Source organism: Peromyscus leucopus, chromosome 19 (genome assembly GCF_004664715.2).
Source record: "Peromyscus leucopus breed LL Stock chromosome 19, UCI_PerLeu_2.1, whole genome shotgun sequence".
NCBI lineage: Eukaryota > Metazoa > Chordata > Mammalia > Rodentia > Cricetidae > Peromyscus > Peromyscus leucopus.
This window is the reverse complement of record NC_051079.1, coordinates 66,432,887-66,448,473: the sequence shown is the minus strand read 5'-3', so window position 1 is coordinate 66,448,473 and position 15,587 is coordinate 66,432,887. Positions and strand designations below refer to the sequence as shown.

At 44.3% G+C, this 15,587-nt stretch overlaps 1 protein-coding gene across 1 annotated transcript in view; it reads left to right on the top strand.

Moving 5' to 3' along the window:
* The window catches only part of Setbp1 (SET binding protein 1), a 363,269-nt gene that overhangs the window by 237,265 nt on the left and 110,417 nt on the right, over nt 1-15,587 (top strand). Inside the window, 1 exon segment of the mRNA XM_028871988.2 lies at nt 10,348-13,804. Within this exon segment, the coding sequence (XP_028727821.1) occupies nt 10,348-13,804 (3,457 nt within the window).

The following is a 15,587-nucleotide window of genomic DNA, read 5'->3' as shown; positions in this document are numbered from 1 at the left end:
ACTCTCTTCTGACCTCTATGAGCACCAGGAGAGCACATCTTGTACATACACATACACACAGGCAAAACACTCACACACATACCATGAAATAAATAGGCCTCTTTTCAAAAGAAAAGAAAGCACTAACAAATAGATAAAAGGGCATTCTTCGTGCAGGTGTGAGCTCTCTCCCTTCTCTTGTCTTGTCAGAGAGTTTCCAGTGAGGCTGTGGAGGAAGACCTTGAATTCTGAACAGTAGGTTAAGGGTAGAGGGTGTATTCTAATGCCTGCTATGAGTGAGGTACTAGGATGCTCATTAACTTCCCATCTATGGCTCCCCCATAACAAAAGACACCACTGCAAATTTCTGGGTGAGAGATCAAGAGGCTCAATTCGGTTCATACTACATCTTAGACACACACACACACACACACACACACACACACACACACACACACACACACCCTGCCCCCCACTGCATGCTTCAGTGTCTCTGTTATCCCATGCCTCTCAGAAGTGTTGACACTAATCAATTGCTTAAGGAAAGAGCAGTGGTCCTTTGGTAGAAATGCAGAGTCTTAGCCCCACCCTAGACTAGCAGCATCTGAATCCAAGTTTTAAGAGCATCCTGAGGTGAATCCCAGAATTCCAAGCAGTGGGTGTGGAGAAGCACTGGTCCATGGTCCTCCCTCTCCTCTGCTCTGTACTCCAGGCTTCTTCTCTGGCCCCTCCCATAATTGAGGTAGAGCAGAGGAGAAAACAGTGAACAGACCTTAAAATGTAAGTGGTCGCCTGGGTCCTATGTATTTTGAACTGTTGTCAGCAAAGTCCCAATTTGTGCTGACAGGGAAAAGGCTACTCGGAATGGCTGTGACTGGGGTGGGAGAGTGAGCGGTACTGTACTAGGGACACACAACCCAGGATCCCTCCATCTTTCTGGTGCCCCTATTGGCATCTGTCCTCTGCAGAGGCCAACAAAGAGTGGCTCCCGTCCCTCCGGAGAACGTCCCGACAGGTCTCTGGATGTGACTGCCCCTCCAGTCTCACACTGATGTTATTAATTTTTAAAACAAACTTCCTGACTGAGGTTCTGGCTGCCTCTAAATTGTCTCTACAATGAGACTGTGTACTAATTAACCCATAGAAACAATCAATGATGTACCTTTTTCAAGTTTCAGAGTGATTAGAATATGAAAATGAAGAGCACAATGGTGCAGATGTTTGAAAGTCGCAGCAGACAGCAATTAGTGACAGGGGAACCAGCTGCTTATCTCTCCAGATAAAGCCTCTTAATAGGGAATTACACTGGAGGCGTCATTACCCAGATGGATCACACATGATTTACCGAGGAGGCGGGGCAGCGCTAACTTTGATTTGTGAGCCAGGTTCCTGTCAGGCTAACGCACTTACCTTCAGAAAGGTGAACTGGTGGCTGCGGTGGAGGTAGCCTTTACCTGGCCACCGATTAGCCTGAGTCAGAGCAGATGTACAGGAGCCAGACAGCCTGCGGAAGCCACAAGCACCTGTCTCCTAGAGCCAGGCTCTATTGTTTAGGGGTGAACTCATTCAGCTGCCCCTGTGTGTTGGGAAGAATGAGGACCAGGCGAATGGTGACCTCTGGAAAGAAAGGCTTCTGCTTCCCTGCTAAGAGACTCTGTGTGTGTGTGTGTGTGTGTGTGTGTGTGTGTGTGTGTGTGTGTGTGCATGTGTGTGTGTGAGAGGGGGGGGAGGGAGAAAGAGAAAAAGAGGGAGGGAGGGAGAGAGAGAGGGGGAGAGGTGGAGAGATTCATCTTATTTGTCAAATATATCTTTGCTTGGGTCCTTTTATTAGGGTGTTTACTTGTATTCATGTTAATAGGCCTCTGAGCTATTCTGGGCACTAAGAATTCTAAATAACCCACTATGGCGTTTTATAAAAGTCTATTTATAGTACTTGCTTTGGTCTCTCAGGTAAATAATTGGAGTGGAATTGTTGGGTCATGAGGTATATTTAGCCTTGACAGAAATTGCCAGAACATTTTCCAATTTTTTCACCCGTTAACACTCTTCCCTCAAGCAATGCATGAAAGTCTCAAGTGTTTCCCATCTTTGCCTACATTTGCTGTTTGTCCTTTTTATCTTAGCCATCCCAGGAAGCAAGGGGGCATCTTCTTGTGGCTTTGTCATTTCCCTAGTGGCAAGTAATGTTGAGAACATAAGTATGAATTCACTGGTCATCTCACCTAATTTCATTGCCCCAACTATTTCAATGAAAGTATTTTGCAGTTACTGAGCAAAGCAGAACTGGTTGATATGCTAGTTAGATCTTATATACAGTCTTTTCATTTTGCATTGATGAGAAGTTAGACATCCTTGGGTTTTTTGTTAGTTTGTTTGTTTTGCTTTTTAGTTTGCTACAAATTGCCTATTTTATTTATATGGCTGCTTTTACATTTTTCTGCACATCTTTGCTTTTCACTAATTTCTTTACAATATGCCTGGATATGGTTTCTGTTTGTTTTTATTTTGCCTCTGATTTGTTGACCTTCTTACCAATATGAATTTGTATGCACTGTTCCTTCTCTCTCTCTCTCTCTTTTTTTTTTTTTTTTTTTTTGGTTTTTCGAGACAGGGTTTCTCTGCGTAGCTTTGCGCCTTTCCTGGAGCTCACTTGGTAGCCCAGCCCAGGCTGGCCTCGAACTCACGGAGATCTGCCTGGCTCTGCCTCCTGAGTGCTGGGATTAAAGGCGTGCGCCACCACCGCCCAGCTCCGTCTGATATTCTAAGTGTATTAGATCTCTTTATGTTGTCTCATGTATTGCTGAAATGCTGGGTTAAAGCACTGCTGTTATTCTTCTCCCCAGCTTTCAAGTTAGATGATTTCTTCTGTGTTCTTTTCATGCCCACTAGACATCCGTAGTGCCCTGGAAGCTGGTAGGCTCCTACTTGACATTTTCGTTGTATCTTTATTCAGGTACAGAGTTGACACTTGCCTCTTCTAGTGTTCTTGTGATGGCTATGTTGAGGCTTCCCATCTGCTTATCAGTGACCATGAATCCATTCCTTTAAATAGTTGAACATTTTCAGAATGGTTATTTTAATCTAGTTTTCTTTTCCTAATTGTGGGACATTTTTGCCCACCTCCTTGCTTTTTTAATAGTATGTGTCTGTATGTGCAGGTCCAGGTTGGAAGATAGAGGTGGTATCAAGTTCTATCATCTTCTGCCATATTCCCTTGAGAGAGTGTCTATCAGTGAGCCTGGAGCTAGTTTGGCAGCCAATACGCCAGCAATCTTTTTGTCTCTGCTCATATACTGCTGGAGTTAATGGTGAACATGGTCATACCCATTGTTTTGTGTGGGTGCTGGAGATTGCAATCTGGTCCCCATGATCGTATTGCAAGAATTCTTACCCCCTGAGTCACCACTCATGCCCCATTTAATAACTTTTCTATTGTGTAAAAAATATTGTATGCATCCTATATTATGTAGAGTCTACATGTTTTTCTCTAAAGAGTTTTGACTTTTGTTCTTGTAGGCAGTTAAATCAGGATCCTGTTTATATCCTTCTTAGAATTTCTCAAGAAATGAGAGTTAGTGCACTTGTAAAGAGCATACCATTTTGAAGATATAAATAGAAAATACGGGCATTTCATTAAAGCTTCCCCCCAGCTGGTAAGAAATTCAGCCTTGCCCCATACTGTGCCACCTCAGGACTTCACATTCAACTTCAACTGATCATTGCATTTTGAGTTCTTTCTTCAAGTGTGCATTAAAGTTTGTCTAGAGACCTAAAATGAATCCTAGTAAGGTTTCTAGAATTCCTATCTACAAAGTTCCCTCCCAGGTACCTAACTTCCCTCCAACTTCTGTTCCCTTAAAGTCTAAGCTTTGTTTTATGTGCCTATTGAATGCCAGCCCTGGACTCCACCTTCCTCTCCCTACCTGAAAATTTCTCCTGCTCAGAAAACTGGGCACACCTTGAGGCCTGTGTTGCCCCTCCCTGCAATCACAGCCCATGTTGTCTGGTATTGACTGCAGGGGATGAATTGTTTCATGTATTTTGTTCAGTTTTATATTTGTCTTCATGGAAATATTGTAGACAATACCTGTTATTTCATCGTGGCTGAAATCAAGGCAGTGTTAACTTTCAATTATACAGAAAGGTAATGTACTCAGAGCAGCTTATGATCAGAGCCTGTGCCTTTGTGTGAGCTCTTACCACCTCCAGGGAAAGGAATGTGTTAGTATATCATTCACTGCACCCAAATAGCAAAGGATGGTTCTTATGGGAATCATACTGTGTTGACTTCCCAGGGTAACCCACAGGACACAAGAGGATGACAGGTCCAATTTATATACTTAAGGGAGCACTGAATAGAAACAATGCCTTTAAGGAGACCTGCAAAATGATACCACCAGTTGACATGCCAATGCAGATCGGGAAAATTGCACAAAGTACTACCACTAGGTGAAGACAGGCAATTAATGGCTGCTGAGAGAGGAAGAATCAGTCCTCCAGGGACAAGCCCCTGAATGTTTATCCAATCCTGATTGGTCATCTTTACACACATGTATATATGAACAACACTAAATGGACTCAACAGGTTTAAAGTATCATCTTCAATTCCCAAATTCCCATTATTTCTGATCCTTTATGATAGTGTCCTTGGACTTTGATTATTGAGCTCAGCCAGCAGGACAAATTGCTCTGAAATCACACACACACACACACACACACACACACACACACACACACACACACACACTAGCATGCACGTAATGTTTGTAATGATAATTTTAAAAAGAGGTCATAAATTTGGAATGGAGTGGGGAGGGGCACAGGAGGAGTTGGTAGGGGGAGAAGGGGAAGTAGAAATGATATAAATATAGTAGGCATGTAGAAAATTCTCCACAAATGCAAAAAAAATCCATATATTACAGGAATAGTTCTTTAAATATCCTGTGTCCCATGGAATCAGAGAATCCTGAACCCGTGACTCAAGCAGGGTCCTCAGTGACATTCAACTATATCTACCATTAGCGAGTGCAGGAAGGTGTTTTGTAGCAAGCTCTAGGAAGGCAGCCAGCTTGATAGCTTTTGTGCTCATGAAGCTGAATGGCTTTTCTTGGGGCTTGGAGGAGTGGCTGGTGTGTGTGTCTTGCCAGAGTCACTGGCTTAAGTTCAAAAATGTTTTGGGAAAAATCTAGGACTTCGTGAAACATGTTTGTAAACCACTGGCATAGGATTCTCCTGGCAATATTAGAGTGTCTGTGGAGCCTAAGCCAGACGCTGGCTTTGATATAATCCAGGGTTCTGAACTCTGTCTGCTCACTGGGGTCACCTGAACGCTTTGAAGGAAGTGCTGGCGATTTGGACCCACCACTAGAATGTTGGCCTAATTGCTCTGGGTAGATCTCAGGTATGTTGTTTTTAACAAGGTTTCCTGTGTGATTGTAGCATCCAGCTCAAGTTGGACCCTTTTCATCCAAGCAGGCAGTTTGTGGTTCCATTCCTTGTCTCCTCAGTCAGCTCTTGCTCAAGTTTAGGCACTTGCTTCTAGCCCCAGGAATAGAAAGCCAGGGCTCCCCAGAGCTCTAATGATTAGCCTGGATAAAAACCCCAGGGTGGGAGGTCTCAAACACCTGCATGCTCTCCCATCTGGGACGGTAATACTTTCTTCCTCCTCTAATAGTGGCTATTCTGTCCCTCTTCCTCCCCCTCCTTCACCCTACATCAGAAACAGTGTTAGGGTTTCTTACCATGTAAATTGCAGAGTTTGTGGAGCAAAACAGGAATGTTCAGTGTTGCCAAATTGCATATCCTAACAGGCCTATGGTGGTTTGCTCTGCATATTTACCACTAAAAAGTGCTGCGAATGTCATGGTAACCACAGATGAGCCCGTGTTAAAACATGAGATCAGTGGGGTTTAAAACTGTGCATCAACATTACCTGGGGATCCTGGTAAAATCCATATTCCTTCCTCCCACCCGAAGAGACAGTGAATTATTGAGTCTGCAATGGGCCAAGGAATCTGGATTCATAACTATTACCTAAAGTGCTTCTGATATAGTGACCCGACCCCACATCTGGAGAAGCAGCAAGTGCCAAGTTCAGAGATAAAGATTCCCCAGTGGCTTCATATTTCCCTGTGCTTGTAAATCAACATATCTCACAGACAGTAAATTCATATTATAGGTGTCATCAGGAAGAAGCGAGGACCAAGACAACCCGAAAGAGTAGTTTATCTCTAAGAATGCTTCTTTCATTTTTTTTTTTGAAGAGTTTTTTTTTTTTTTTTTTTTTTTTTTTTTTTTTTTTTTTTTTTTTTTTTTTTTTTCCTCATTTGATTCACCATATTTGTTCCTTGGGGGGAAAAAGATAGGAAAAAGCTTAGCTTTAGATAATTATGACATAGTTCTCAGATACTAATTTTCTTCCATTGTTTAAGAATCTTAGAGTATTTTTATTTAAAAAAAACCATAAACTGATTTTTATAAAGAAACTTGACTTGTACAGAGTTTAAAGGCATATGACTTGTATAAAAGATCTGGGGGAGGGAACAGTCACTTTCCTTTATCTTTTTGCAGTACACATTGTCCATTTCTGTATGGGCAGAGTAAGGGCTCCATTCTCAGTGATGGACATAGTGGAGCTATTGTGTCCATGGCAGGTCATGGCGGACAGATAAGGAACTGGGACTTCATGAATGCACTCCACATAACCATCAGAAGAACTGTTGGAGGCCTTCTCAGACGTTTTAGAAAGTGCTCTTTCTTGGTCTACCCTACCTCTCTGCTCCTTGTCTGCAGCCCCAGGCAGTGATATGTTTAAAGAACCCTCTCCATGCCCACTGCTCCTGATCCTTTTCCATCCTTCCCCTCTGTCCATCCTAGCCTTTGATTATTGAACCCACCTGGAAAGGTAAACTGCCTATGAAATGGTGGGAACAGTGGGCCAGGCTGTAGTCTAGGGGAACACTAGCCCGAGAGCTGCAGCTAGTTCCTGGCTATAAGAACACAGGCCCAAACATCCCTGGCACACTGAACCCACCTTCCTTTTACCTGCAGGCCCTCCTCCGCAGTGGAGCTAACTGGAGACAATCAACAACACATAGGAAAGAAATAGCAGTATGAATTTCATTAATGGAGGAGGGGTTACCTTACCAGTAATTGAGGCCATACGTTAAGGGGAAGGGGTGTTTTAATTCTTGTTTGGTCAACATCTCGTGTATTTCAGCACTCCAGTTTGGTTGTGAGCCACTATCAAATGAAAGGTGAATGGTGTGTTGTCTTGTGTGTAGCTATATATTTTGCCATTATAATAGGAACCTCAACTGTTTTTTTTTTTTGTACTTATTTTTATTTAAGTGTGAATCGCTGTGTGTATGCCACCAGTGCGCATGAAGGTCAGAAGGAGCTAGAGTTACAGGCAGCTTGTAAGCCACCGGACCCAGCAAGCACGCTTAACCATTGAACCAGCCTTCCAGTCCCTCTTTGCTTTATTTATTAATTGCAAAGACATCCATAAACAATCTGGTGTACTTGGCTTTATAGTATCCTCTGAGAAGTATACAATACATAAAGGGATGGGAAATGTGTTTGTCTGTTTCTTTGCTTGCGTTTACCTAAAAATATTTACAGTCTTAGAGAAAGAGATGGTGTATATGGATTAAATACCACAATGGTATTGTAAGGACTGTGGTAGATGTTTTTATAGAAGTCAGTGGAACAGGCAGAAGAGAGAGTATAGGGAATTGGGTGTAACCATGTTTGACGTGGTGACTGTGTTTGCAAGCAATATGTTGCAATGCATAGCACATTAATCTCATCATTGACACAATGAAATATCCATAATAAAATGCACATTCTTTCATTCAATAAATGTTTATTGAGGGCCTGCTGTGTGCGGACGCATTGTGATAGGCACCTTGTTGATAGGTAATAAGCTAGAAAAGGAAGTGGGCATGTAATTCAATTATCATACAAATCAAACATGCAAAAATTAGCCACAGCTAGTGCAACAAAGGTGAGATGCATGTTTCTTGAAAGCTTAAAAATCATCATATTTCTCTAAGGTTGAGAGACATTACTAGAGCTAAAACCACATAGCATGAAGAAAGTGATAAGTGTGGACTCTGCTGGAGGTTAAGAATCAGATGTTGGAGCTGAGAACAAGTGGAGAGTGTCAGGGACCAAGTTTCCAGCCATCACTTCATCCCCAAACCCCATCCACAGGTGGACTCTAATGTCCAGAGCTGGAGCCATGGAAGAGCTAGGGGTTTGGAGTAGGCAGGATCCCCACAAATCCTGTTGTACACAGGTTGAAAGCAGTAATATTCATATCTTATTTTACTTTTCTCCCAGAAATGCCATAGCAACCTAAGGGAGTAGAAAACATAGCCTTCTTGGGCCCCCCTTCAGCCTGAGGTGTAGTGACAGGCTGCAACAGAAATGGGGAAGTAGCAAACCCCTGATGCGTAAAAGATAAGTAAGTGACATTTAAGATTTTATCCTCCATTTTAAACTCATGCTTTTTATAGAAACTGGGATATATCTTATGTCGGCAGCAATAATCCCCAGTAGACAGCATCAAGTGGCAGAGTGAATTCTGAATATATTGATGGTAATGGTGTTAATACTACAAACTCAAGATGACAAAAATATTATTTTTTCCTGGATGTGTATTGGCTTGACTTGGGGAGACTATCACACTTGGAAAACTAGGTAGTGTGGTCATACAAACATAAAAAATATTTCCCTAAATTGTGGTGACAAACTCTTCCTCCAGAGATTCCAGGAGTCAGTGTGAAGCAAAGGCTGTTGAATTAAGACATTGACTTTTACTTACAAAACTTCGGCCACCCATGTCTTGACTCTTCAGGGAACTATCAGGATGGTTTCAACTAGAACATTCAGTTCTATTGCATCAATGACAAATAGAATTAAAGCAATAGAAGGTATATAGGTAAGATCAGTGGTGATCAACTGATAACAAATGGATAATAAAGGAGGCTGATGTGTAGATATTGGACTGATAGACATTATAGGATGAAATGGCCAAATTTTATACACCAATCACCATATTTTTCTTAGAGTGAATGTTATAAGAAGTTTCCTTCAAATTATTAATATTTTCCCTTCTGTAACAAATCAGAAACTAACCTATCCTGTAAGTTTACCGCTATGTGCACAAATTAAGCTTTGAGTGAACTTGCAGGATTATGTCCTTGCGTGACTACCATGACTTTAAACTCTCCAGAATAGAGAAAGCATTTCTAACTAAATTTCCAATGTCAGTTAGCCCTTCCATTCCCTCTGTGACTTTGTAAACTCCGACAATGATTTGCCATTCTTGGGAGTCAGTCCTAGGAAAAGTGTTGAAGACATTCACTCATTTCTGTAGGGGAAACACAAATGCCAGAGTAAAGGACAGGTGATTTTGATCACAATTTGTTCCTGGTACATTTTTTCATAAAACTCAAGCTTTCTTTGGAGACTTTCCTCAAAGAGTTGGAACTGTTCAACACAGCTCACAGATCCTGCCACATGCTAGCCCTCAAGCCCAGGGGCGTGCCCATCGACAAAGATGAGGATAGTTCCTGCATGTTTCTCTTCTTGTGTGTCTTCAGTATGTCCTGCACATGTGCTGTTTTTCACTTGCTGAACTCAGTGGGGCTTGCATACAAAGAGACTAAGCTCTGTGGTGTGTGGTCCACACTCAAGTAAGCAGGGAATCCGAAGAGGGGCGTACTATGCTTCGAAGGGGAGACTGGGCAAGTAAGAGGCAGCTTGAATTAGGCAAAGGAGCACACATGGAGGCGTTCAGGCTCTTGCTGACTCTGCTGCCTTGGGCAGGATTCTCCATTCCTTAAGGGTCAGCTTCTTCTTCATAAGAGTCAAGCTCAGAAGCTTGGGCCTATTCTGTCCTCTCTCTACAGAGTTCTTGGACTGCTTTAAATCGAGTTCTTTAGAGGGGAGAGACAGCAATTAAAGCATCCTTGTTAAGGTCCAAATCCAGTATCTTTAGAACTATAATTGAGAAAATCTTTTTTTTTTTTTTTTTTTGAGACAGGGTTTCTCTGTGTATCTTTGCACCTTTCCTGGAACTCACTCTGTAGACCAGGCTGGCCTCGAACTCATGGAGATCTGCCTGGCTCTGCCTCCCAAGTACTGGGATTAAAGGCATGCGCCACCACCTCTCTCTCTCTCTCTCTCTCTCTCTCTCTCTCTCTCTCTCTCTCTCTCTCTCTCTTGCATTCTGAAGTTTGGGAAAATATTAGCATAATCACTTATTTGAAATTTAAAATAATTAAGCTTTTAGACAATAAGGAGTTCCAACATGCTCATTTTTGTTTTTCTCTTCCTCTTCACTCTACCCACTTTCAGGCTTATGAGAGGCCCCAGAAACACTCAACACTTCATTATGACTCAGGCCTCTCACAGGGCTTCACCAGTGACACCTTAAAACCAAAGCACCAGCAAAAAAGCAGCAGCCAGAACCACATGGACTGGTCCACCAACTCTGACAGTGGGCCCAACACTCAGAATTGCTTCATCAGTCCAGAGTCTGGCAGAGACATTGCAAGCACCAGCAAGATCCCAGCTCTTGAACCCGTGGCTTCCTTTGCAAAGACCCAGAGCAAGAAAGGCAATACAGGAAGTCCTTGGAGTCAGTTGTCCAACAGCAGCAAAGATCTTCTCTTGGGAAATGTGGTACCCTCCCCCAGCAACCACAGCTCCCCAGCGCCTACTAGCAACTCAGCTGAGGGCAACGGACTCCAGCCATTGGGAGATCAAGATGGAGGAGGTACCAAGGAGCTCCCAGAACCACCCACTGTAGGTAGCAAGAAGAAATCCAGTAAAAAAGATGTGATCAGTCAGACCATACCAAACTCAGATTTGGATTGGGTCAAAAGTGCCCAGAAAGCATTTGAAAACACAGAAGGGAAAAGAGAGGGTTACTCTGCAGATAATGCTCAAGAGGCTTCACCAAGCAGGCAGAGTATCAGTTCCGTCAGTAATCCTGAAAATGATTCCAGTCATGTCCGGATTACTATCCCCATAAAGACACCTTCTCTGGATCCAACCAACCATAAGAGGAAAAAGAGGCAGTCCATTAAAGCCGTGGTGGAAAAAATCATCCCAGAGAAAGCACTAGCTTCGGGAATTGCTATGAGCAGTGAAGTAGTTAGCAGGATACTTTCCAACTCAGAGGGAAACAAGAAAGAGCCTCGAGTCCCCAAGTTGGGAAAGATGATAGAGAACGAGCCTCCCTCAGTTGGCCTTGAAACATGTGGGAATACTGAGAAAACTGTCCCTGGAGGTGTGTCTAAGCAGAGGAAAACACCCGTGGTCATGACATCACCAACACGCACAGAGCACTCTCCATCAGGAAAGCTGCCCGAAATCCAGCACCCCAAATTTGCTGCGAAAAGGAGGTGTAGCAAAGCAAAACCTCCGGCTATGCTTCGAGAGGCAGTCTTAGCTACGGCTGAGAAGCTGTTGGTGGAGCCGCCATCTGCTTACCCCATCACCCCGTCCAGCCCTCTGTACACCAACACGGACAGTCTTACTGTGATCACACCAGTCAAGAAGAAGCGGGGACGACCAAAGAAGCAGCCTTTGCTCACAGTGGAGACAATTCACGAAGGTACCTCCACCAGCCCCGTTAGTCCCATCTGCAGAGAGTTTCCTGGCACCAAGAAACGAAAGAGGCGGCGCAATCTGGCTAAGCTGGCCCAGTTGGTGCCAGGAGAGGACAAACCTATGAGTGAGATGAAGTTTCACAAAAAGGTTGGAAAGCTCGGTGTGTTGGATAAGAAGACCATCAAAACGATCAATAAGATGAAGACCCTCAAGAGAAAAAATATTTTGAATCAGATCTTGTCCTGTTCCAGCAGCGTGGCCCTCAAGGCCAAAGCTCCCCCGGAGACCAGTCCTGGGGCAGCATCATCCATTGAAAGCAAACTGGGCAAGCAGATTAACGTCAGCAAGAGAGGAACCATCTACATCGGCAAGAAGAGGGGCAGGAAGCCAAGAACAGAGTTACCACCCCCATCCGAAGAACCCAAAACAGCCATCAAGCACCCCAGGCCTGTTTCGAGCCAGCCGGACATTCCAGCCGTGCCTTCCAACTTTCAGTCACTTGTGGCTTCGTCACCAGCAGCCATGCACCCCCTTTCGACACAGTTAGGTGGGTCCAATGGCAACCTGAGCCCCGCCAGCACTGAAACCAATTTTTCAGAATTGAAAACTATGCCAAACCTCCAGCCCATCAGTGCTCTTCCAACCAAAACCCAGAAGGGAATCCACAGCGGGACCTGGAAGCTGTCTCCACCCAGGCTGATGGCCAACTCTCCTTCACACCTTTGCGAGATCAGCTCGCTGAAGGAGATAACGTTGTCCCCCGTGAGCGAGTCCCACAGTGAGGAGACCATCCCGAGCGACAGTGGCATCGGGACAGACAACAACAGCACCTCGGACCAAGCCGAGAAGAGTTCCGAATCCCGACGAAGGTACTCTTTCGACTTCTGTGCCCTGGACAACCCGGAGGCCATCCCCTCTGACACCAGCACAAAGAACAGGCACGGCCACCGGCAGAAGCATCTCATCGTGGACACGTTTCTGGCCCACGAAAGCCTCAAGAGGCCAAAGCACAAGAGGAAAAGGAAGAGCCTGCAGAACCGCGACGATCTCCAGTTTCTGGCTGAGCTGGAAGAGCTCATCACCAAATTTCAAGTGTTCAGGATCTCTCACCGGGGCTACACTTTTTACCATGAGAACCCATACCCCAGCATCTTTAGGATCAACTTTGATCACTATTACCCGGTGCCATATATCCAGTATGACCCATTGCTCTATCTTCGTAGGACTTCAGATTTGAAGTCAAAGAAGAAGCGTGGTAGGCCTGCAAAAACCAATGACACCATGACAAAGGTGCCTTTTTTACAGGGGTTCAGCTACCCTATTCCCAGTGGAAGTTACTATGCACCCTATGGAATGCCTTACACATCAATGCCTATGATGAACCTTGGTTACTACGGTCAGTATCCCGCTCCTCTGTACCTATCGCACACACTTGGAGCAGCGTCCCCATTCATGAGGCCCACAGTGCCACCACCTCAGTTCCACCCAAGTTCCCATGTCAAGATGTCTGGGGCAACTAAACATAAAGCCAAGCATGGAGTCCACTTGCAGGGAACTGTAGGCATGGGCCTCGGTGACATACAGCCATCCCTGAACCCTCCCAAGGTGGGCGGGGCCACTCTGTCCAGCAGTCGGCTCCACAAGAGGAAACACAAACACAAGCATAAGCACAAGGAAGACCGAATCCTAGGGACCCATGACAATCTGAGCGGTCTCTTCGCAGGCAAAGCCACAGGCTTCTCCAGCCACCTCCTGAGTGAGCGGCTGAGCAGTGCAGACAAAGAGCTCCCGTTGGTGAGTGAGAAGACCAAGCATAAGGAGAGACAGAAGCACCAGCATGGTGACACCAGCCACAAGGTTTCAAAGAACAACTTTGAGGTGGACACCCTGTCGACACTGTCACTTTCTGATGCCCAGCACTGGACACAGGCTAAGGACAAAGGGGACTTGAGCAGCGAGCCTGTGGACTCGTGTGCTAAAAGGTACTCTGGTGGGGACAGCGGCGGCAGCAGCACAAGATCCGAGAGTCTGGATGTGTTCAGTGAAATGAATCCTTCCGGTGACAAGTGGGACAGTGACGTCAGTGGGGGTAAGAGGCGGAGCTTTGAAGGCTTTGGGACATACAGGGAAAAGGACATCCAAGCCTTCAAGATGAACCGCAAGGAGAGAAGTTCTTATGAGTCCTCCATGTCTCCAGGTAAGACCATATTTTTCTCTGGATTTGGGCTTCCCTGTTGTTTAAGTCCTGGCCTTTGCAGTATGAATGCCCATCACATTGGGCACATAGTGTTCACTGTTTTACAAAAAGGGGGAGCTAAATGCAAATAGGTCGCCTTGCATGCTTGAGTTTGCTCTGTATTTCATATATTGTTTACATGGTTTCGGCTGTCTTTCTGATCCACTAAAACCAATGCCTCAAAACAGAAACAGCCTCAGTAACTCTCCAAGTGACAGACATACATGCTACAATTTTACTTTTCTTCTTGTTTTGGTTTGGTTCTGTTTTTTTAAGACAGGGTTTCTCTGTGTAGCCCTGGCTGTCCTGGAACTCACTCTGTAGTCCAGGCTGGACTAGAACTCAGAGATATGCCTGCCTCTGCCTCCCAAGTGCAGGATTAAAGGCCTGCAGTGCCACTTCCCAGCTTACAATAGTAATTTTTATTAAAGATCCTGTTCTTACCTCATTAGGTCCTGATTACATGATACAGTTTGCCAGTTGAGGCTCTAATACTCAGTAGACTACCAACAAAATCTTAAGAATGCCAAGGCTACATAAGAATGGCACTGAGTGTATGTGACATGTTGATAGTAGAAGTCACCTATCTTAGGTGACAAATTTATCACAAAGTGATTGGAAGCTAATGATTAGAGAATCCTGAAGTCTAACCAATCAGGAAGCCACAGTCCTAAACCATGTCATTGATTCTTAACCATGGGCATTGGACAGGCTGCCACAGTCAGTCAGGACCCCAAAGTGAAGCCTTGATTGTGTTCACAATCTTGCTTCCATGTACTAAAGGGAAGAGGCTTGGAGAAAGATATTTTGTTCCTCCTCTACAGACAGAACCATATCCCTAAGATTTTTAGCACGCCCACTAAATTGGAATTTTTACTTACTGATGTCTAAACGAATATGTTCATTGCTACCAGAAAAATCTCACTCCTTGTCAGTTACTGGCAGAATTTCTTTGCTACTCTCCTGGTCCACATAAGTCCTTTCCTGCCATGGAGTTTTACAATTTGGCAAACATATCCCTGTATCCCGTCCATATAGTACATGAAAGCTAGAACTCTTAGGGGAACATAATTACTTGGAAAATAGTAGAAATTCCACAAATAAGAATTGAGAATTAAAAGAATATCTTGGGGACAATATTCTCTTGTCCCCAAATGGTGTAAAGCACTCTGGCCAAACCCTTGTTTTAAAGGACTCATTGAACACTGAAGATGTGGATATAATATTTTAATTATTTAAAATTTTAGGTTTAGGTTGCATGGTTCCCCCTTGCCCTCTGTCTTCCTGGGGAGTTCACAGTTAGTGACTGTGGAAACAGTCTGTTCAAAAGGAATGAAATACTATTTCTTGGCCAACAATTCTCAGAAACGACTAAACACCGCATTGTGTTGCTGTTGGTTTGTGAGTTACCGCAGTGGTAGATTGTCTTCTTAACGAAAGGAGACGGTTTGTAGTTATGTGTCATGGATTTGGTGACATGGTGAAGGTACCAAATGGCCCGCATACCCTGCCTGCCCAGAGCTATTGCTGTTGCTCATTCAATGACTACCTGGTTTCTTGAAGAGCCTAGAGGAAGCCCACCTGGCATGGGGTATTGTATTAAACATGGACATGAACAAATGTTGGTTTCTTCCAGCAGCGTAGCACTGATCTACAAAAGCTGAACTAGCAATAGACAGAGTTGTTGCTTGCAGGGAGTGGGGCAGGGGTGAAAAGGAGGAGATGGTAATTTCTGAGAATCATT